This window comes from Schistocerca piceifrons, chromosome 7 (assembly GCF_021461385.2).
Source record: "Schistocerca piceifrons isolate TAMUIC-IGC-003096 chromosome 7, iqSchPice1.1, whole genome shotgun sequence".
Taxonomy (NCBI): domain Eukaryota; kingdom Metazoa; phylum Arthropoda; class Insecta; order Orthoptera; family Acrididae; genus Schistocerca; species Schistocerca piceifrons.
In genome coordinates, this window is record NC_060144.1 from 331247508 (window position 1) to 331270050 (window position 22543).

Below are 22543 nucleotides of genomic sequence, written 5' to 3' on the forward strand. Positions count from 1 at the left end.
TATGGACAACTACATCTACATCTACATTTATACTCCGCAAGCCACCCACCGGTGTGTGGCGGGAGGCACTTTACGTGCCACTGTCATTACCTCCCTTTCCTGTTCCAGTCGCGTATTGTTCGCGGGAAGAACGACTGCCGGAAAGCCTCATTGTGCCCTCGAATCTCTCTAATTTTACATTCGTGACCTCCTCGGGAGTTATAAGTAGGGGGAAGCAATATATTCGATACCTCATCCAGAAACGCACCCTCTCGAAACCTGGACAGCAAGCTACACCGCGTTGCAGAGCGCCTTTCTTGCAGAATCTGCCACTTGAGTTTGCTAAACATCTCCGTAACGCTAACACGCTTACCAAGTGACGCAACGCGCCGCTCTCCTTTGGATCTTTTCTATCTCCTCTGTCAACCCACACTGATGAGTAATACTCAAGGATATGTCGAACGAGAGTTTTGTAAGCCACCTCCTTTGTTGATGGACTACATTTTCTAAGGACTCTCCAAATGAATCTCAACCTGGCACCCGCCTTACCAACAATTAATTTTATATGATCATTTCACTTCAAATCGTTCTGTGCGCATACTCCCAGATATTTTACAGAAGTAACTGCTACCAGTATTTGTTCCGCTATCATATAATCATACACTAAAGGATCCTTCTTTCTATGTATTCGCAATACATTACATTTGTCTATGTTAAGGGTCAGTTGCCACTCCCTTCACCAAGTGCCTATCCGCTGCAGATCTTCCTGCATTTCGCTGCAATTTTCTAATGCTGCAGCTTCTCTGTATACTGCAACATCATCCGCGAAAAGCCGCATGGAACTTCCGACACTATATAATGGAATGATGACACTGAAAATTTATGCAGGATCGGGATTCCACCCAGATTTCCCGCTTTTAGTGAGCCGTCACCTTAACAGCTTCGGCCATCAGCGCAAAACTCGTACACGCATGTAATTCGCGTACAGGAGATGACATTTTAATTGAAAGTAATTGCCTGGTATCGACGGATAAATACGATACTGCAGTGCCTTTGCTGTTAAGAAGAACGATGAAATGTTCCTTCAGACCGGGCAACGAATTTCAATTAAAATACCCTCCCCGGTACGAGAATTACGTAATGTGTGTACGAGTACAGGTGGTGACGCAGCACGCATGACATATGGAAGTTTGGCTCTGGCCGTGAACCGTGCTCTGATAGCCTAATGGCAGGGCTACCACTCACGATAAGCTCGAAAACCGGGTTCGAGTTCCGGTCGCTGATGGTTGTCATTAGTCGCCACTGCGAATACGAGGGTAATCCCAAAAGTAAGGTCTCCTATTTTTTTATAAGTACATAGACCTGTTTATTTCTACAATGGTTTACGTCAGTTTACAGCTTGAACATTTAGCTATTTTTCGACATAATCACCATTTCTGTCGATGCATTTTTGTAGACGCTGTAGCAGTTTTTGTGTGCCCATGTCATACCAGCTCGCCGCCATGCTGTTCACAAACTTATGAACCTCTTCTTTCACCTCGTCGTAGGAGCTGAATCGCATTCCGGCCAAATGTTCTTTTAACCTAGGGAACAGGGATAAGCACTGGGGGCCAAGTCAGGACTATAGGGTGGGTGGGTGATTATGTTCCACTGAAACTGTTGCAGGAGAGCAACGGTTTGCCGATCGAGGTGTGAGCGAGCGTTGTCATGGAGAATATGTACGTCTTTGCTCAACATTCCTCTTCTCCGGTTCTGAATTGCCCGTTTGAGTTTTTTCATAGTCTCACAATACCTGTCAGCGTTAATTGTGGTCCCAGCGATTCAGCTCCGACGACGAGGTGAAAGAAGAGGTTCATAATTTTCTGAACACCATGGCGGTGAGCTGGTATGACATAGGCATACAAAAACGGCCACAGCGTCTACAAAAATTCATCGACATACATGGTGATCATGTTGAAAAATAGCTAAATGTTCAAGCTGTAAACTGATGTAAATCATTATAGAAATAAATAGGTCTATGTGCTTATAAAAAAAATAAGAGACCTTACTTTTGGGATTACCCTCGTACGTTTCATGAATATCATATTTTTGGAGCTCTGAAGAAAGACATTCGTGACCGTAAATTCGCTTCGGAAGAAGAGGTGCAAGCCTGGGTAGAATCATTGTTCCGCAGGCAACCGCAAATATTTTTTCATGAAAGTATTGACCTTCTCGTCTCACAATGGGATGAATTTAACAATTATGGCGATTACTGCTGAAATAATAGACAGTTTACTTACATTTTTCTCCATCTGCCTCATTTTCGTTTGACTGCCCCTTGTAAAAAACTGAACGATATATAGATGAGCAATATGTTTGGCATATGCTCCAACTAGTTACGGTTCGCGTCTGGCACACAGAGTTCCGGCAGCAGCAAGTACGCGTCAAGCGCGTGCACGCTACCCCGGTGGCATTTCGCCCGCGGTGGAGAGCTCACAGACGCCTTTACTCTCCTCTCCGTGCGGACACTATTAGCTGTACGCTTTCCGGTTTCGCAATGGTGAAACGCGAAACGCCGGCGCCGTTAGCTTACGTGCCGTGACGTCACTTTCCGAACAGTGAATTCGGAGGTCGGAGGTCAGAGCTTGGAAGTCGGTGGAGTCATTAGCAGGCCATGTGACAGCCCGTGGAAGGATCTCGCAATGACCTGCGTGACCCGTAGAATTCGGTTAGGTAAGCGCTAGACGAAAGTGGCGAACACGAGGACGCTGCGTGCGGTTTCTTTCTCCCTTATCGCTCGTTTCATTTTTCTGGTCGGCGGCGGTCGGCAGTTGAGGACGGTGTCAACAGCTGCATAACTGCTCCTCAAACCACACAGTTTAATTAGATTATTTCTACATCTACGACTATATGGCTACTCTGCAAAACACACTTAAGTGACTGGCAGAGGTTTCACGAACCACCTTCGCCCTAATTCTCTAGTATTTCACTATCGATCAGCGCGCGGAGAAAAAGAACACCTATATCTTTCCGTGCGAGCCGCGATTTCTCTCATTTTATTATGATGACTGTTTCGTCCTATGTAGGTCTGTGTCAACAAAATACTTTCGCACTCGGAGGAGTAAGTTGGCGATTGAAATTCCGTGAGAAGATTCCACCACAATGAAAAACCCCTTTGTTTTAATGATTCCTACCTCAAATCCTGTATCATGCCCGTGACACTTTCTAGCCTATTTCGCGACAGCATAAAACGATCTGCCCTTCTTTGAACTTCTCGATGTGCTCCGTTAATTCTGTCTGGTAACGATCCCACAACGCGCGGCAGTACTCCAAAAGCGTAGTGTAGGCAGTCGCTTTAGTAGATCTGGTGCATCTTCTAAGTATTCTGCCAATGAAACGCAGTCTCCACAACATTTTCTGTATGTTATTTCCAATTTACGTCGATCGTAATTGTAATTCCTAGGAATTTAGTTGAATTTACCACCTTTAGATTTGACTGATTTATCGCGTAACCGAAGTTTAAAGAATTCCTTTTAGCACTCATGCGGATGACATCACGCTTTTCATTATTTAGGGCCAATTGTGAATTTTCGCTCCATACAGATATCTTATCTAAATCGTTCTGCAATCGGTTTTGAACATTGATGACTTTACTAAACGATAAACGACAGCATCATACGCAGACAAGCTAAAATTTTCTCCTAAATCATTTGTAAAGATAATAATCAGCAGAGGACCTGTAACACTGCCTTGGGGAACGCCAGAAATCACTTCCGTTTTGCTCGATGACTTTCCGACAGTTACTACGAACTATGACCCCTCTGACAGGAAATCACGAATCCAGTCGCATAGCTGAGACGATATTCCACAAGCACACAATTTGATTACAAGCCGCTTGTGAGAAACGGTGTCAAAAGCCGTCTGGAAATCTAGAAATACGGAACCAATTTGAAATACCTTGTCGACAGCACTCAAAACTTCGTTTGACTAAAAACCTAATTGTGTTTCACAAGAACGATGTTTTCTAAATCTGTGTTGACTGTGTGTCAATAGGTCGTTCTCTTCGAGGTAATTCATAATGTTCGAACGCAATATATGTTCCAAAATCCTGCTGTATATCGACGTTAGTGATGTGGGCTTGTAATTTAGTGGATGACTCTTATTGTCTTTCTTGTACTGGTGTGACCTGTGCAAGTTCCTAATCTTTGGGCACGGAACTTCCGTCGAGCTAGCGGTTGTGTATGATTGTTAAATATGGAGCTATTGCATCAGTATCCTCAAAAATGTACGTAACTGGTAGGGGTCCGGAAGACTTACTTTTATTAAGTGATTTAAGTTGCTGTACTTCTCCGAGGATATCTACTTCTAAGTTACTTATGTTGGCAGCTGTTCTTGATTCGACTTCTGGAGTGTTTACTTCGTCTTCTTTGTTGAAATAATTTCGGAAGGCTGTGTTTAGTAATTCTGCTTTAACAACACTATTATAGAGAGTATTTCCATTGCTACGGCCCAGAGAAGCAAAACGATTTAAAAAATAATAATTTAAAAGAAATGTATTGACGGTCCGTTGTGAGTGCAGCTAACGATGTAGGTACGCAGGAGATATTGCATACTTTAGATGGTCATCTTAGATGATTGTAGATGGGAGAAACATATAAAAGGGGGCGATATGACGGGATTCGCTTTGGGTGGAGGGCGGTGTGTTCCTTGAAGCGTGGCAGCTCTAGAGGTGGCTGTGCTAGGATTGAAGGGTTGGCAAATATCCATCCGTCAAACAGTAAAGCAAAGGCTCCTATCTTCTTCCCTTAGCCCATGACGGTACTTTCACTCCCTTTTTTTATTTACTTGTAATCCACCACGTTGCTCTCTCTCCGTCACGTCCACTGCTGTCAGAGACCTCATTTTAAATCTGTCTGCTTGTAATTTCTCTTTGTTGTGCTACTTTTCATTTACGAATGAAAAGTGTATTATTTCTGTATTGTAGACACTACCGCTTTACTATTTCTGATCAAAAACAGTTTTGCATCACCTCGGTTCCGAAAGTTCTGGAACCTGTACAGAAAATTGTAATAGAGATTAACGTAAACATCATTTCCGCCCTTTTTATTGCTCATGAAGACCACACATTGCATGTTGTACCACTATACAGCGAGGCCTTCAGAGGTGGTGGTCCAGATTGCTGTACACAACGGAACCTCTAATACCCAGTACCACGTCCTCTTGCTTTGATGCGTGCCTGTATTCATCGTGGCATACTATCCACAAGTTCATCAAGGCACTGTTGGTGCATATTATCCCACACATCAACGGCGATTCGGCGTACATCCCTCAGAGTGGTTGGTGGGTCACGTCGTCCATAAACAGCCCTTTTCAATCTATCCCAGGCATGTTCGATAGGGTTCGTGTCTGAAGATCATGCTGGCCACTCTAGTCGAGCGATGTCGTTTTCCTGAAGGAAGTCATTGACAAGATATACACGATGGAGCCGCGAATTGTCGTCCATGAAGACGAATGCCTCACCAATATGCTGCCGATATGGTTGCAATATTGGTCGGAGGATGGCATTCACGTATCGTACAGCCGTTACGGCGCCTTCCATGACCACCAGCGGCGTACGTCGGCCAAACATAATGTCATCGTAAAACAGCAGGGAATCTCCTCACGTTAGATTTACCTACAACAAGGAAGAACAGGTGGAATATTTATTTACTTTGAACAGATAGATCTAGGGCACTACTCCACTACATTTCTTACGCGCCGTTCCTCCCAAATATTCGTGTAACACACTGATGAGCTAAAACATTATGACGAGTGTTTCATACCGTGTTCGTTCACCTTTGGAATGCAATACAGCAGCGGTTTTAACTGATACGGATTCGACAGTACTTGGAAGATTTCCGGAGGTATGTGTCACTATTTATGTGAGCACGCGTCACCTAATTTTCGTAAATTACATGTCTGTGGTTTGTGGGCAAGGAGCTGGTGTTCGATAGTGTCCCACGTGTGTCTCGTCGGGTTCAGATTAGGCGAAGTCAGTGGCCAAGGCATCAACGTGAGTTCACTGTCATGTTCCTCAAACCACAGTAACACGATTCTAGCCATGTGACAAAACCATTTACCGTGCAGTAATATGCTACAAACGTCGTCAGAGACACCAAGCAGGAAGGGATGCAGTTGGTTCGCAGTAACGTTCCCGTGGTCCATAGCTCTCATGGTGCCTTCGATTACTACCAAAGGTATGAAGAAGTTTCCAGCAGAGTGGTCGAAAAGTCTATCGTGTCGAAGGAACGTGACACGGCGTAATAACTTAGTAGATTTTACCTTCAATGACAACGGCCACGGAAGGTTTCACACTTACATATTTACCACTTGCTCGGTATGTACTAGGACTGACTCTTATAGTACACTGACGGAAAAAATCGCAACACCACGAAGACGTTATGTGACATAAACGAAAGTTGGAAGGCATGTTTCTACATCTGAAAGATGATATATATTAAAATTTCGCGCCAGTCGCGTAAGAGTGGTGCTAGTAGCGTCACTATGAGGATGCAAACCAGATTTGCATGAATACAGGCCGTAATAGTCGTGAGAGCTAGTTATCTTTGAGATTAGACGCGGTGATTTGACGTTAGTCGAGAATGCCTTTAAAGCGACAATGATGCTATTATGAACACCACAGTGAGTTTGAACGAGGTCGTGTAATAGTGCTAGTAGAATATGGATGTTCTTTATGCGATACTGCAGAAAAGCTTGTCATGAATGTAGCCACTGTACGTGACTGCTGGCGTCGGTGGTCGCAAGAAGACCGGGCTCCGGACGGCCACGTCGCACTACCGAGAGAGAAGACTATCGCCTTCGGCGTATGGCTCTGGTGCATCGTAATGCATCTACGGCAGCAACCTGAGCAGCAATTGGCACTACAGTAACACAACGCACTGTCAGAAATCGGTTACTTCAGGCGCCACTCCAAGTTTGTCGCCCTGTAGCATGCATTACACTGACCCAGATCAAAAACATTAGCGACTTCAGTAATATCAAGTGAGAGCTCACTGGAGGGCGGCGTGGAGGTCTGTTATTTATTTATCTATTTATTGTTCCGTGGGACCAAATTAAGGAAAAGTCTCCATGGTCATGGAACGAGTCAATACACGAAATTATAAAACGCTAGTAGAAACGGATAAAATGAAATATAAGAAACGTATTCACGCGACAATTCGTAAGTTTAAATAAAGAAAATCAACAATGTAACACCGAAATTTACAGAGTTTTTCAGCTCTTCCAGGAGCTCCTCGACAGAATAGAAAGAGTGAGCCATGAGGAAACTCTTCAGTTTAGACTTAAAAGTGTTTGGGCTACTGATAAGATTTTTGAGTTCTTGTGGCAGCTTATTGAAAATGTATGCAGCAGAATAGTGCACTCCTTTCTGCACAAGAGTCAAGGAAGTGCATTCCACATGCAGATTTGATTTCTGCCTAGTATTAACTGAGTGGAAGATACTAACTCTTGGGAATAAGATAATATTGCTAACAACAAACGACATTAAAGAAAATATATACTGTAAGGGCAATGTCATAATTCTCAGACTATTGAATAGGGATCGACAAGAGGTTCTCGAACTTACACCACATATAGCTCGAACAGCCCGTTTTTGAGCAAAAATACCCTTTTTGTATCAGAAGAATTACCCCAAAAAATAATACCATATGACATAAGCGTATGAAAATATGCGAAGTAGACTACTTTTCGTGTTGAACTGTCACTTATTTCAGATACTGTTCTAATGGTAAATAAAGCAGCATTTAGTTTCTGAACAAGATCCTGAACATGAGCTTTCCACAACAGCTTACTATCTATCCGAACGCCTAGGAACTTGAACTGTTCCGTCTCGCTTATAATATGCCCATTCTGTCTGATCAAAATATCGGCTCTTGTTGTATTGTGAGTTAGAAACTGTAAAAACTGAGTCTTATTGTGATTTAGCATCAAATTATTTTCCACAAGCCACGAACTTATTTCATGAACTACATTATTTGATAATGTTTCAATATTACACACAAGATCCTTCACTACCAAGCTGGTGTCATCAGCAGACAGAAATATTTTTGAATCACCTGTAATACTAGAAGGCATATCATTTATATAAATAAGAAACAGCAGTGGCCCCAGCATCGACCCTTGGGGAATGCCCCACTTAACAGTACTCCATTGGGACTGAACATCACTACCACTCTCAATATTGCGGAGAATTACCTTCTGCTTTCTGTTCTTAAAGTAAGAGGCGAACCAATTGTAAGCTACTCCCCTTACTCCATAATGGTCCAATTTCTGCAGTAATATTTTGTGGTCAACACAGTCAAAAGCCTTCGTTAAATCAGAGAAAACACCTAGCGTTCGCAACCTGTACTTTCTGATGAAGCTAGTTCTGTCTCGGTGCCAGTGACGGCCTTGTGTTGGTTAGGAGGAGGCCAGTTGAGGACTTGCACCCAGCCTGTCTGCGTGTTAAGTATACTGGATCTACACCTGGAGTTATGGTCTGGGACGCCACTTCGCATGACAGCAGGAGCACTCTCATGGTTATCCCACGCACCCTGACTGCAGATTTGTGCGTCAGTCTGGTGATTCGACCTGTTGTGCTGTCATTCATGAACAGCATTCAAAGGGGTGTTTTCCAACAGGATAAAGCTCGCCCACGCACAGATTTTGCAATCCAATATGCTCTACAGAGTGCTCACATGGTGCCTTGGCCTGCCGGATCACCAGATGTGTCTCCAGTCGAGCACATACGGAAAATAATCGCGCGTCTCCAACGTTATCCTCAACCAGAATTAACCGTCCCTGTATTGACCAACCAAATGCAACAGGCATGGAACTCCATACCACAAAGTGACATCCGGCACCTGTACAACGGAATTCATGCACTTATGCATGCTTACATTCCATATCCTGGTGGTTACACTGGTTGTTGGTGTACCATCATTTCCCGTTTTTAATGGCTGACTCGGGCTTACATTAACCTGTGATCCTGCGATGTTAGTCACTTAAATATATTACCTAAGCAAATGTATCCCCGGAATTTCATCACTCTACATTATTTTTTGGCACTGCAATTTTTTTGCTTAAGTGTAATTTTTTTCTGTGTCTTTTATCTCAGGGAAAGTACCCTGTCCCATGGCCATAGAACTCCTTCCTTATTATCTGTGCATGGTCTCAAAACTGCCTCTATGAATTTAAGCTCTGTTTTATGCACCACATTTCTGATCACTTTTTCAATGTAATTGTTGTAAGGCATTTGGTAAACAAAGTAGGATTTACTTCGTTGAGAGGACGTGCACACTAACTAAGACACTGGATTCATTTTCAGAAGGGGCGGGTCTAAAATCCTGCTTCAGATTTGGTGTGGATTTGAAGTGGACGCCAGCCTTGTTCCTGCAAGTAGGACGTGCTCGGTTTCCTTATCCAGTCGATGTAGAGCTCCAGCTCTAATGACCTGGACGTCGACAAGTAATTAATAATTCCTTTCTTTCCTATTGAAATTGACCTTTAGTGCTTTCCTCGTAAGTAATCGGAGATTTAGCTCTTCATTATCACCATTCGTTTCCTGTTTATGATCAGCTTCTGGGGTGTTTATCTATCTGTAGAGGCGTAGGTCACACAGCTTACAGCCTCCAAATGAGTTTCTACTTTCACTTGGCCTTAGCTGACCAATAACGTTTCATTTGCACGTATCTCTTAACTCCAATCCTTTAGAGAGATTCTGAACTGTTATTTACGCTACCCACCTGACATGTTAAGCACGAGTCATAAGAAATGCAGCAACAGTTACTTTTGACGCAACGTATTAGCATACAGTAATGAATATGCCGATGATATACGTACAGCATCCTCATATGGCGCCAATCTTAGCGTAGCGTCACAATGGGATGGGTATCAAGTGAACGTGTTTCATCTTCTAGAACTGTTTGCTTCAAAGAGCGGTAAAGCTGCGGTTATCAAACAACAAGTAGGCGAGGGGCGGGGATGGGTGAGGTAGGGGGGGGAGGGGGGGCTTAGGGGGAGCATAGAAAACAGGCGGGTCGAAAGAAAGAAGATTAGGTTTAGGCTTTAATATCCAGTCCATATCGAGATTATTAGAGATGGACCACTAGCTCGGATTGTTTCAAGGACGGGGCAGGAAATCGGCCGTGCTATTTCAAAGTAACCAACATGGCGTATGCCTGGAGCGATTTAGAGAAATCACGGAAAACATAAATCAGGATCTTAGGACGCGGATTTGAACCGTCGTACCCCCTGAATGCGAGTTCACTGTGCTATACAACGTGCCACCCTGCTCAGTATAGGAGCGATGGGAGAATACGAAAGACATCGCAGTGAAGAGGCCGCTGGAGGGGTTCATTACACTTCTTTCTAACTCCTTAATAGTATGCAATGCTCAAAACAGAGCAGGATTTAATTCATGCACGACATTGTGAAGGATGTGCTTGCTTTTACACCTACATCCAGACCATGCGAAATACTATGAAATGCAATTTCCTTTGTGCGCAGGAAATATGTTTAAACCCCTCACTGTGTGCTGCGATCTCTATGGGAGTGGTACACAGGGGTTTAAATTCTACTCTTCAAAAATTGTAAGTAGACTTTCTAGGGACAGTTTGCGTCTGTCTCCGAGCGACTGTCAGCGCACTTTTTTCGGTATCTCTGCGGAATTCTCCCATGGGTCATACAGGCCTGTGACTCACCGTCCTACCCTTCTCTGTAAACGTACAGCCCTGTTACTTCAATTTTGTATGTGTCCCATACATTTCAGCAATATTCTAAGATGTCTGGCGCAAGTGTTTTATAAACAATTTCCTTTGACTGCAGTTCCCTCCTGTCCTGTCAATGAACCGCAATCTGCCATCTGCTTTACCTACAATGAGATCTTCTGATCGATCCATTACCTATTCCTACAAAGTTATACATCCAGTAGGCCGATACTGTTTGTGGCTCGCTAATGTCTTAGGATTGTATGTGAATTTTTTTATGACTGTTGCTGTAGTTATATGGCCTTTGCATTTGCTTTTAACAGCCGGCCGCTGTGACCGAGCAGTTGTAGGCGCTTTAGCCCGGAACCGCGCGACTGGTACGGTCGCAGGTTCGAATCCTGCCTCGGGCATGGATGTTTGTGATGTCCTTAGGTTAGTTAGGTTTAAGTAGTTCTAAGTTCTAGGGGACTGATGACCTCAGATGTTAAGTCCCATAGTGCTCAGAGCCATTTTGCTTTTAACATGAGGAACCACTCATACACTGGGAAAGGGCACTGATGACCACGCTGTATACTGCTCCGCCATAGGATACTAGGCTTTTTGCCTTTGTGAAGTGAACAGTTTTACATTTTGTAACATGACAAGCAAGTTGCCTCCTTTTCATTCTTACAGAGTGACAATTGTTGAACCATCTGAAATAAAATCGTCATAACTTCTGAACGATTCGCGTTAGGACGTTCAAACTTCACCATTGGGCACGGGGCATGATGAGAATTAGTATGCGCCGTAAGGTTTGGTTTAGCGACGAAGCCCACTTTCATTTGGTTGGGTTCGTCAAGAAGCAAAATTGGCGCATTTGTGGGGCTGAGAATCCGCATTTCGCGATCGGGATGTCTATCACCCTCAACACGTGATGTGTGGTGTGCAATGCCTAGTCACAGAATAATTTGTGCTATATTTCTTGATGCCGAGGCGACTACCAAACGGTACGTGAAGGTTTTGGAAATTGATTTCATCTTCATTATCCAAAGTGACCCTAATTTTGAGAAGATGTGGTTCACACAAGTCGGAGCTCGACCCCATCGAAGCAGTAGAGTGCTTGATGTCCTGGAGGAGCACTTTGGGGACCGCATTCTGGCTCCAGGGTACCCAGGGGCCACTGGCATGGGCCTCGATTGGCCGCCATATTCTACGGATCTGAACATATACGACTCCTTTGCTTGGGGCTGTATTAAAGAAAAGGTGTACAGCAATAACGGCAAAACTATTGCTGAGCTGAAAACAGCCATTTAAGAGGTCATCGACAGCATCGATGTTCCGACATCTCAGCAAGTCATGCAGAATTTCGCTATTCGTCTGCGCCACATCATTGCCAATGATGGCAGGCATATCGTACATGTCATAACCTAAATCCGAATGTATATAGTGACGATTACACCTTGAATAAAGCGGGTGCTCGCTGTAGATTGTAACTAATTTACGTTTTTTTTCACTAGTTGAATAATTGTCACCCTATATGAATATTTGTGCAGTTTTTTTTCAGATAATACTTCATTATCGATAACTGCATCACATGTTCAAAATGGCTCTGAGCACTATGGGACTTAACATCTGAGGTCATCAGTCCCCTAGAACTCAGAACTACTGAAACCTAACTAACCTAAGGACATCACACACATCCATGCCCGAGGCAGGATTCGAGCCTGCGATCGTAGCGGTCGCGCGGTTACGGACTGAAGAGCCTAGAACCGCTCGACCACACCGGCTGTTGCATCACATGTTACGGTTAATATTGTCTGCAAGGTCATTAACAGACAACACGAACAGCAAGGATCCCAATAGACTTCTCCAGGGGCATACCTGAAGTTAGTTCACCGTCTGTCGATGATTCTCCATCCAAGATATCATGACGTGCCCTGCCCACCAAGAACTCCCCTATCCAGCCAAAAATTTTGCTTGATTCCCCATGCGACCGTACTATCAATAATAAAGCTTCTAATACGTGACGTTCGAGAAGAGTATGCTGAACTGGGCAACTTTGTTTCGGAAACCTTCTATGCCCTCCCCCCTCCCCCCCCCCCCCCCACCCTTAAAACCCTCCTCCCGAAAACAAACCCAGTGCCTTGACTTCTGTACCGTCGCTCTCGTTGCACGCACTGGAGGAAGGGCTTTGTTATGATGACGCATTCGCAGCACAACGGTGAACGGCGCGGGTCGCTACCTCCGCAAGGCGAGCGAAGGTCGTAGCGGGTTGGCGATCGCGGTCGCCTCGCAGAATGGGAGCAGCGGTTCAGTAATCCAGAGCAGGCGGTAGCGGCGCGCCAGTCGCCAAGAGAACCGCTCCGCGGCGCCTTGTGCCATCCTGTTGGGGTACAGCCTCCTTGAACACGTTGCTGGAGCGAGCTTCTGCAGAGTGGTACAGTGGGATATATGCCCCACGAGACAATATGATGCTACACGTCCTAAAATAGAGGGCGTTTCTCTCGTTATGTAGCTGCGCTGATGGCGACAACAAGAGTGTTCGAACATTTAACAACGCAGGTGCTTCTGAAACAACAACGAACACGTGTCAAGTTTTACCAGGGAGTGCTGAAGATGGACAAACAGAGTGCAGCCTTTGGTCTGGGTCGTGTAGCTGGTCGCCTGTTCCAGTGACCGCGGAATGGAGTTGCGGCGATATGGAGAACCGGTACGTCCAGTGTTGCGACAGAAGACGAGGAGCTGACGGCATGCAACGCGAGCCTGTTCCGAGTCTACACGACTGGCGAACGACGCCTCGGCATCGGAAGTTTACGAAACGTAGTTGCGCAGTGCTACGAGCTTATGGCGTCAGTTGTTGTTGTAGTATTGGTTGACCTAAAGCTTATTCAGTTATCGAAAATTGTTACCAAGTGGCACGGATGCAGATTTTATAGAAATCATCACAAGGACACTAAATTTGTATTAAGCAACAAGTATTTGTTAGCAGATCATTTGTTTGGGAACTGCGACCACTCGCCTTTAACCACAGTCGTAATGTTGAACTCCAGCACGTAAGAAAACAATTGCTGTTGGAACAGGGTCTACTTTTCTCAAGCAGGTGTTGCTGTAGGTACCGCCAGTCATTTTATATATTCCTCACAACTTTAACCGCGTAACACTATAAACTGCTGTTAGAAGTATTCCTTAACAGGTGACCTATTTCGACCAAAGATCATTTTCCGTCATAGCATGAGCTAACACCAAGATAAATAATAATTTATTACATCCAAGATCGCTTAAAAATTAGTGTTACCATTACCGGTTTCACCACTTGATTGGAATCTTCCCATGTGATTAATCCACTAATAGCTTCCAGATAAGTCATGAAGTCTCACAAAATAATTCAATGGATTACAAATCATATCATAACAAATGAAAAGACACCGAAATTGAAATACTGTCATTTACTATTTGCACAGGGGTTTCATTAATGACTCACGTTTCTTTAAAAAATGTACTTGATTATGGTGATGTTAATAGCTTTCGATTTACATACATATAAGCGTTTTTAATATTAGCACTACTATTTTGATTGATTGGTTGTGCTATATTTTTACAGAATTTCGCTGTGAATGTTAGCTTGGACATAAAAAGGTCTATTTATTATTATCTTAGAATATGACAGCTGCTGTCATGTGCTTATTTGTTCATATTACTTATTATTAAATTATCTACAATTTTTAAAATATTTAAATCTTATAATTCTTTTACATTTGCTTATACTTCTAGGCATTATTTTAAAAAACTGCGTAAGTAAAGTGCGCCGTTATCCGCCCAGCTTCTCTCCTGGTCTTAATTCTTCCCCATTTCCCTTTACCTAGTCTTCCATAATCTCTATATAAATAGCACACAAAGTATTTTAATTTCAATCGTTTTCAATGTGAATATGTGATGTGCAATTCATTAACGTTTTTTATGACTTCTTGAGGCTCAGAATGCTTAACTGTAATTTTAATATATCTTGACGAAGCTGTTAGTCGATTAATCGCACCTGAAGATGGCAATCAAGTGCAGAAACCAGCAATGCAACCATTGTAGTTTTTAATCTATCCTGTTTGAAATGAATTATTATGTAAACATTTAAAAAGTCTCATACTTCTGTTTGGTAACTTACCAATTTTTAACTAGGAGCAAGAGTTACATTGTAATACAATAACGCAAAAAAAGAAGACAATATAAAAAAGTCGATTGAAACTGTATAGGAAGTAAACATGTATATGTGGTATAGAATACTCCCTAATACAGTTTCCAGCGGACTGCTTGAGATTGTGCTTCTTTATTGACGTCTTTGCATTACAACGTAACTGTTACTTCAAGCTGTGATGGAAAATTTTCTTTCACCGAAACCGGTCGTTCTTTAAAAAATACGAGTACTTTTAACTGAAGATGTTGCCTGATACCATTTCTAAAGTCAGTCAAAGTTTTGAAGGGCGGTCAGTATACAATTACGCATAAAAGCGCGCGCACACACACACACACTATATATATATATATATATATATATATATATATATATATATATATATATATATATATATATATATAGTGTGTGTGAACGGGATAATCGATACTCTTTCTGCGGCGTTATGAATATAGCTTAGTAGTTGTTCAGAGAGTTAAAGCAACGAGTTATAATTTTTTAAATAGAACGTTATTTTTCCTACCTTGTAGCACATGTATTTAAACCAGTTGTGTACAAATCAGTTTTGATGAAGTTTCTGTCACATTTAGCTGTGGTGCTGGAAACTTTCAAAGTTGTAGGACTGGATGCATCATGCTTGTATAATTGATTGAAATTTGATTTAAAATGATTTATACGCATTTGACTTAAATATGTCACCTACGTGACAGAAATGAATAATTTCCTATCTAAAAAAAATTTTAATTCATTGCTATAATTCTCTGGAAAATAATTAAATGAAATATGTTCATAACTCCGCAGAAGAGTAACGTTTCATAAGTTCGGTTATATAAAAAAATATACATTTTTGTTAGAGGGACATCCGCTGCAATTGTACAACTGTAATGGAAGTTTCAGTTATGAACAATGTAAAGAAATATTAATTTCACTCATTATTTTGTAAGTTACGCTGGATCCAGTATTTTGCCAAGATGTCACACAATAAACTGTGGAACGTCGTGGTCGCTAATTAATTTATTGACGCATTTCCGTATTTCATCATCAGACATAGCTGTGGTGAGAACAAAGAAATACAAAATGCAGGAAGTCTCAGGAAAAATATACGTAACAGCGGTCAACAGTTTCCATCGATACTTACAATGAAGTACAAAAACAAACCACACCGGAGTGAGCATGTAAGGTACTGAAAAAATAGCGTTCACATATTTTGAGCCAGCTATACTTTAAGTACCTTATGTTCCCACTTGTTATTGTACTTGGTGGTAGGTTGTCCACTGTCGCATATGTTTTTCCTCATAAATCTTTTACATTGTATTTCTTTCTTTTAACCACAGCTATACAAGATGACGATGATGATGACGATGGTATCGAAACGCTCCAATAAATTAATTTGCGGGCAAGACCTTCCCGTATTTATTGTGTATCAACTCTGAATGGTCGCCTGCTTCCTAGATGGAAGAATTTCTCTATCAAGTGAAGAAAAGTTTGCTAAGAGGTGCACAAATTGCAGTTACAGTGAATAATGATGCCTCATTTTCGCCGCTTAACATTTTTCATTGACATGAAACCTTCGGTTATTTTCTGCTACAGCCGTATTATCTTAACTGCAAACGCGCAAATGTTCCTTCTCGCTATTATTGTTCAATCTGAAGTCTTAGTAGGTACTTAGTAACAGCGTCTTGCTTCTCATTGAAAGAAGAGATTGAAAACGTTTGTAGCTGTAGGCAGTGTGGAAGCACATGCAGGAAGTGGGAAGCTCAAAAGAGCCCTCGCAGTTGCGTACGAGGTCGAACGCAAGGCCGTGTCACGGTCGGTGAACTTGGCACGTGGAGGATGCTGCAGCAGTGAAATTCCAGCAACAACTGACACCTCGTATACGACTGTGCTGTGATTGCCCAGAGTAGGTATTAATATACAAGTTCTCATGCACAGAGGGTGAAACCAACTGATCTTCCAAGTGATCAGCACTCAGCAATTTGGTTTTATATAATAGTTAAACAGTGAAAATTGGTTTTTAAGCGTCTTGGGTGCAAATGAGATACACTGTCCACTTACATGCACCACGTACTACGGATGCAATTTGGCGATAGAGAACACACATACAGCTGCTCGCTCTCACTTCCATCGATTAAATTAAACGTTCTGCGAACTTAAACTGCAGTGGAGTGCTGATTGGCTGCTTCTTTCATTACCGGTCCTCGTTTCTTGACGGTGACCACAACGACAATGCGCATTCCTGTCGCCCAACAACTCCCCAGAAATGGTGCATTACATCAGTGATCAATTTTTTTATTATGGACCCACTCTAATTACTATTTTGCGTAAGCCTTTTCTGAACATGCGAATTAATCATCAAATGTATTTCGTGAAAGTCAGCTCGTACACTATGCTATGTCTACAGCTGTGAGGACATTTGTAAGCTGCAGAAATATTATTTGTAGCTTTGTGATAGGCACTCACAGCTGGTTACACATCACGTGGTAAGGAGTTATATTTTATATTTCACTGAATAGCTTAGCAACAAATCTGGTGCACAAGGATGCAACGCTTAATTCAATATTTCTAACCGGCTTATTTCTATCCTTACATTAAAATATCACCCAGCCTAAATACAACACAAAATTCCCCAACTGCTCTGTCTACAATGTTTGTGTAAAGGTCATTTGGTATTTCCTTCTTACATACGTTGGTTGGGGCAAACGCGCTACTGTCTCACTTAGAGACTGGCGGCTCTAGTGAAATGTCTATTGTTGCAGATGAGAGTGAAGTTACTGGCAAACAGATTACTGGTTTCGAGTAACAGCAAGCTTTAGTCACACATTGCCGCAGTAACTACGGGCTAAAGACGGCGTCAAGACGTATCACTAGCTGCTAATTTTAGGTGGTGGTGGTGGTGGTTAGTGTTTAATGTCCCGTCGACAACGAGGTCATTAGAGACGGAGCGCAAGCTTCGGTTAGGGAAGGATTGGGAAGGAAATCGGCCGTGCCCTTTCAAAGGAACCATCCCGGCATTTGCCTGAAACGATTTAGGGAAATCACGGAAAACCTAAATCAGGATGGCCGGAGACGGGATTGAACCGTCGTCCTCCCGAATGCGAGTCCAGTGTGCTAACCACTGTGCCACCTCGCTCGGTGCTAATTTTAGGCTACTTTTCGAACAGTCATGTCGATCACTTTTCTTGTGACTGCCAAATATTTATATGATGTTGCCCGACCACTTAAGCAAGCACTGTTACTAAGTTACAATTCTGATGGTTTCCTTGAACCTTCCTCGCAAACGAAACTGCATCCCGGAACCTTGGTAATAATCGTCGACAGCGGAATGCTGGGAATGCTTCTGCTAACATGTCCCTAAGCAAATGTCACATCAGTAATTCCCCGACATTGGACGCTGTTTCACTGATACTAACCGTTCATTTAATATCGACACAAGGACTCCTCAACATGTAGACCAATATTTCTTCGAAATGAGTGCTCCAGCGCTCTGAGCTCAATATATTTCGTAATCTCTTCGAAATGACAGTTTCATGTCTCAAGCTGTCGATATATTACGTTGTTAATAATTATTTTGGTTCCTAATTTCTGTGTGGAGTGATTGTGGACTTGAGTTTCGTATGTAATTCCATTTTGTGCTTCTCCATGATGATTATAATGTTTGGTTTATGGTGCGCAACTGCGTGGTTATCAGCGCACGTACAAATTCCCAACCGTTACTCAGTCCAATCCCGCCACTTTCATGAATGATGATGAAATGACGAGGACAGCACATACACTATCTCGAGGCAGATGGAAATCGCTGACCCCGCCGGGAATCGAACCCTGGACCCCGTGCTCGGGAAGCGAGAACGCGACCGCGAGCCCACGAGTTACGAACAGCTTCTCCATCACCCCCTGAATTTTGTTCAGTCAACCTTATAATACAGGGTGTTTGTCCCTTTTAAAATTATTTCGATTAATATATCACATATCTTGTCATTGACAGTACTCTACAGGTTAGTTGTCTGTTATTTTTCTGCGAGTAAAACTTTTGAAAAAAGTTAAAAGGGGTGAGGAATATTATTGTTTTATGGCTTTGTAGCGTTATACTCAGTTATTTACTAGTGGTCTTCTGGGCGTAGTGCCATAAGAAGATTGGTAAGATTTCCGAGGATGTCGATCACTGGCTAGGAAAAATACCCAGAGGGGGAAAAAAAACCTCCCGAGAATGGCTAGCGCAAGGCCGGCCACGCCGTGACAAACCGCACGCGATCCGGATGTGCGGGCCGTGTGCTGGACGAGCCTTAACCCGTCTCGCCTTTGCTCGGTCCTTCTCTGCAGTATCCGGTACAGAGCGACATTTCATTCAGTATTGCGGTGTGCCATTTTTCGGTCGGCAAAACACTCTTCATTTCGGCAGAGTCGTGGTGTCACTGCTGTTTACCCTTCGCTATTTGTTCGTAGTATGAAAGACGTTGTCGAGTTTATGAAGGAAAAAGGAGTGTAGGAACGAGAATTACAACATTCGGAATCGATTGCGGACCTCGCATTGACTTGACTGCACACTGCCTGGACATTGCAAGGTGAGAAAGAACTTGTGTCTGACAGAACAGACTAACTCTCATAAACACAGTCCAGGTCCCTAAGATCCCTGGAGCTGAAGAAATTGTGAATTTTGAAGGATTCATAGTGTTCTTTAACGAATTACAAGAAGAGTTTTCTAAGCGAAATTTAGAACATCCAGAATGCATTGCAGAATTCGCATTTTAAGTTGCCTTGACTGCACACTGCCAACAGTAAGACATTGCAAGGTAACTTTCTGATTTGATGGGGATGCATTTAAAACGAAAATCGAGTTTTAGAAGGGACACCTTCTGACAAAGACAAAAAGAAAATCTAGTTCCCTAAGCTCACTGGCGTTAAAGAAAGCGGTAGGTGTGAAGAAATCATTGTTGTTCAAATGGTTGAAATGGCTCTAATCACTGTAGGACAACATCTGAGTTCATCAGTCCCCTAGACTTAGAACTACTTAAACTTGACTAACCTAAGGACATCACACACAACCATGCCCTAGGCAGGATTCGAACCTGCGACCGTAGCAGCAGTGCGGTTCCGGACTCAAGCGCCTAGAACCGCTCGGCCACAGCGAATTCATTGTGGCCTTGCAAGGATTACGATAGTTTTATAAAGGTTTTGAGAACATTGCCAATTTTACATCTGTTTTAGAGCTGTTTCCAAGACATTTTCTGTTTCAGTTGAAAGCCCCGCGGTGCGTGTGCAGGTGTAATTAATTGATCTGCGACGTAATTTCCATTTTGAAGACACTTTTCCGCTAAAACTGTCCAGGAGATGTACGTTGTTTTCCTCAGGTAGAGTTCCCACAGCTCCATAACGAGGTTGCAAAAGTGTTACAATATTTCGGTCAACATAAGTGTGTGTAAGACCTTTTTCGATTATGACACTAGGCACGATTACGTGGCAATCTGAGTGCGGAAATCTGTGAAATTGTCTGTACCTGTCCTTTTTACAGTGTTTTTTTAACATTGTCTTCGTCAAAAGTTTGTGTTATCTGTACACCTTCACGTTATTGTATGCCAAAGATAATATCTTCTTTTATCTCTTTGTATTAATAATAGATTGATTTCTAATTAGAAACCAATGACATTGTCAATAATCCGTTTTAGGAGAATGAACTTTACTTCATTTTTTTAATTCTTCGTTACTATTCTTCTTCTGACCACTGTCTGAACTAGACGTAATTTTCGCAAACTGTACATTATCCGTTCAGTAATAATGTTATTACGTTCAAGGTAGTGTGTAAGTTTCTGATAGACGATCGTCTTTGATTCCTGTTGTATGATTTAATATTCGAGTTTAATTTTCTCGCCATTTAAATAAGTTGATGGCAGATTGTTTGGTAACGATGAAGTGTTTTGTGCTCCCTATCGTTGATTAGTTTTGATTACATCATGAATCTGTACCTATGTAAGCGAATCTTGATAATTTCCATTTAACAATTTTATGTATGAGAATCTTAGTGAACTTACACGACACTGAAAATTGGCCTGGTACGATAATTTAACACCAATGAATATTTAATAAAATATGGCCTTTATCTGTAGAAATCTCCGTAGTTTAAATAATATTAAAATACAAAATTACCGTCTTCTTTTCCATCGCTAGTGGAGTGTATGCTTTGGATGCACAATTCATGATTACGATCGAGTCATTCTCAATTGGTTGGTCACCAGAGAATCTTATGTGACAATATCGCAAAAACTGTAAGAGGATACACTTCAGTACGCCGACAGTTTGTACTAGATGAAAATTGAATTATGTCTTCAGCGCTCCAAAAATAATTAAATAATAATGAAATTTTGTTTTGTTTATGCTCTATTTTGTTGATAAGTGGTATGCAGTGTAACTGCATTGTCATCTAAACACGGCGCGTTCTCAGTTTCGTCATCTTTCCTCTCCTCCTGCTCACACATCGTGGTGTGGCAGTGGGGAAGCGTGCTGACAGGCTTAACGCTGTGAAACGTGAGCCAGGGCCAGGCCCACGAGCGGAATTCCTGGCCACCCCTGGTCTAGCAAAGCAGAATCACCAGCAACCTCACACGTTTCCCGCTGCATACACTTACCCCTGCCAGTAGGCGGTAATCACATGGTAACAGGTTTGAGATTCACAGGTTATCCAGATTTGACCTGAACGTGTGCACCCGCTGTGAAAATTATGTGGTGTCCCATTTACGTCGTGTCGCTTCCTACCGATTACGTAATTACAATGTCTTACTACAGTAACAATCTCTTCTTCGGTTTCATTGATTAACCTTTCATAATGGTTATTGAGCTCATCAGCTGTGGACTACATTACTTGAAGAAATACAGTAAGTGGTCAACTTTTATGCAGCTTTATTTACGCCAAGACGAGTTTCTGGATTTCACTCATCTTCATCAGTATGACAGTTTACCGACTACGTTTTGAATGCTCCAACTACCCTGTCTGAAACAATTAATGCTCTCAGAGAACACGTTTCCCGGGTTATATATTTACGTTCAATTAATACTTAACTATTTCACTGTGTAACTTGTGGCTCCTTGTTTTGAATTCATGCATAATACTCACACTTTTAGCTTCATGATGCACGGATGTAATTCAGCTTTCCCTGTGTGGCCGACTTATTTTTTTGATAAGGTCGGAAACTACACCTAAAGTCTCGTTACAAAGTTTATTAGACATTCATAAATAATTTCTGAAGTCGGTTGTGTTCATGCACTTAATACTACCGACAATAAAAATTTGTTACGTGCCCCTTATGAAAAAACGAATGATATCATATTCCTTGCTTGAAGCGCAAAGTGTGTACTGTATGACCAGCGCAAAATTATTTTACGTATCTGTTCGTTATTTTCGGTAAATTATGTGAAAATTGATTATATTAGCAATTAACACAAATGGTTACACTAGCCATTCATTACTTTACCTCTCTGTTGATTGCTATAATAATTATTATTATACGATAAAACTAAAGAACATATACCTTTAAATAGTCGTAGTTATTACAGTACACACTTAGTACGTGAAACAAGGAATGTAACACCTCTCATTTTTTTGTCATACATAGACAGGTATCAAATTCTAAGGTTGGCAATATAGTGAAGCTATAAGTAACAGAACAAAAGTCAGTGGTCCTAATTAAAC

At 42.2% G+C, this 22543-nt stretch overlaps 1 protein-coding gene across 1 annotated transcript in view; it reads right to left on the reverse strand.

The window, feature by feature from the left end:
- LOC124805680 (mucin-2-like) overlaps window positions 1-21018 on the reverse strand; it is a 164166-nt gene extending 143148 nt beyond the window's left edge. Inside the window, exon 1 of the mRNA XM_047266248.1 lies at window positions 21004-21018. Coding sequence (XP_047122204.1) covers window positions 21004-21018 — 15 coding nt within the window. The remainder of the gene's footprint in view (window positions 1-21003) is intronic.
- Between the last annotated feature and the right edge of the window lie 1525 nt (window positions 21019-22543).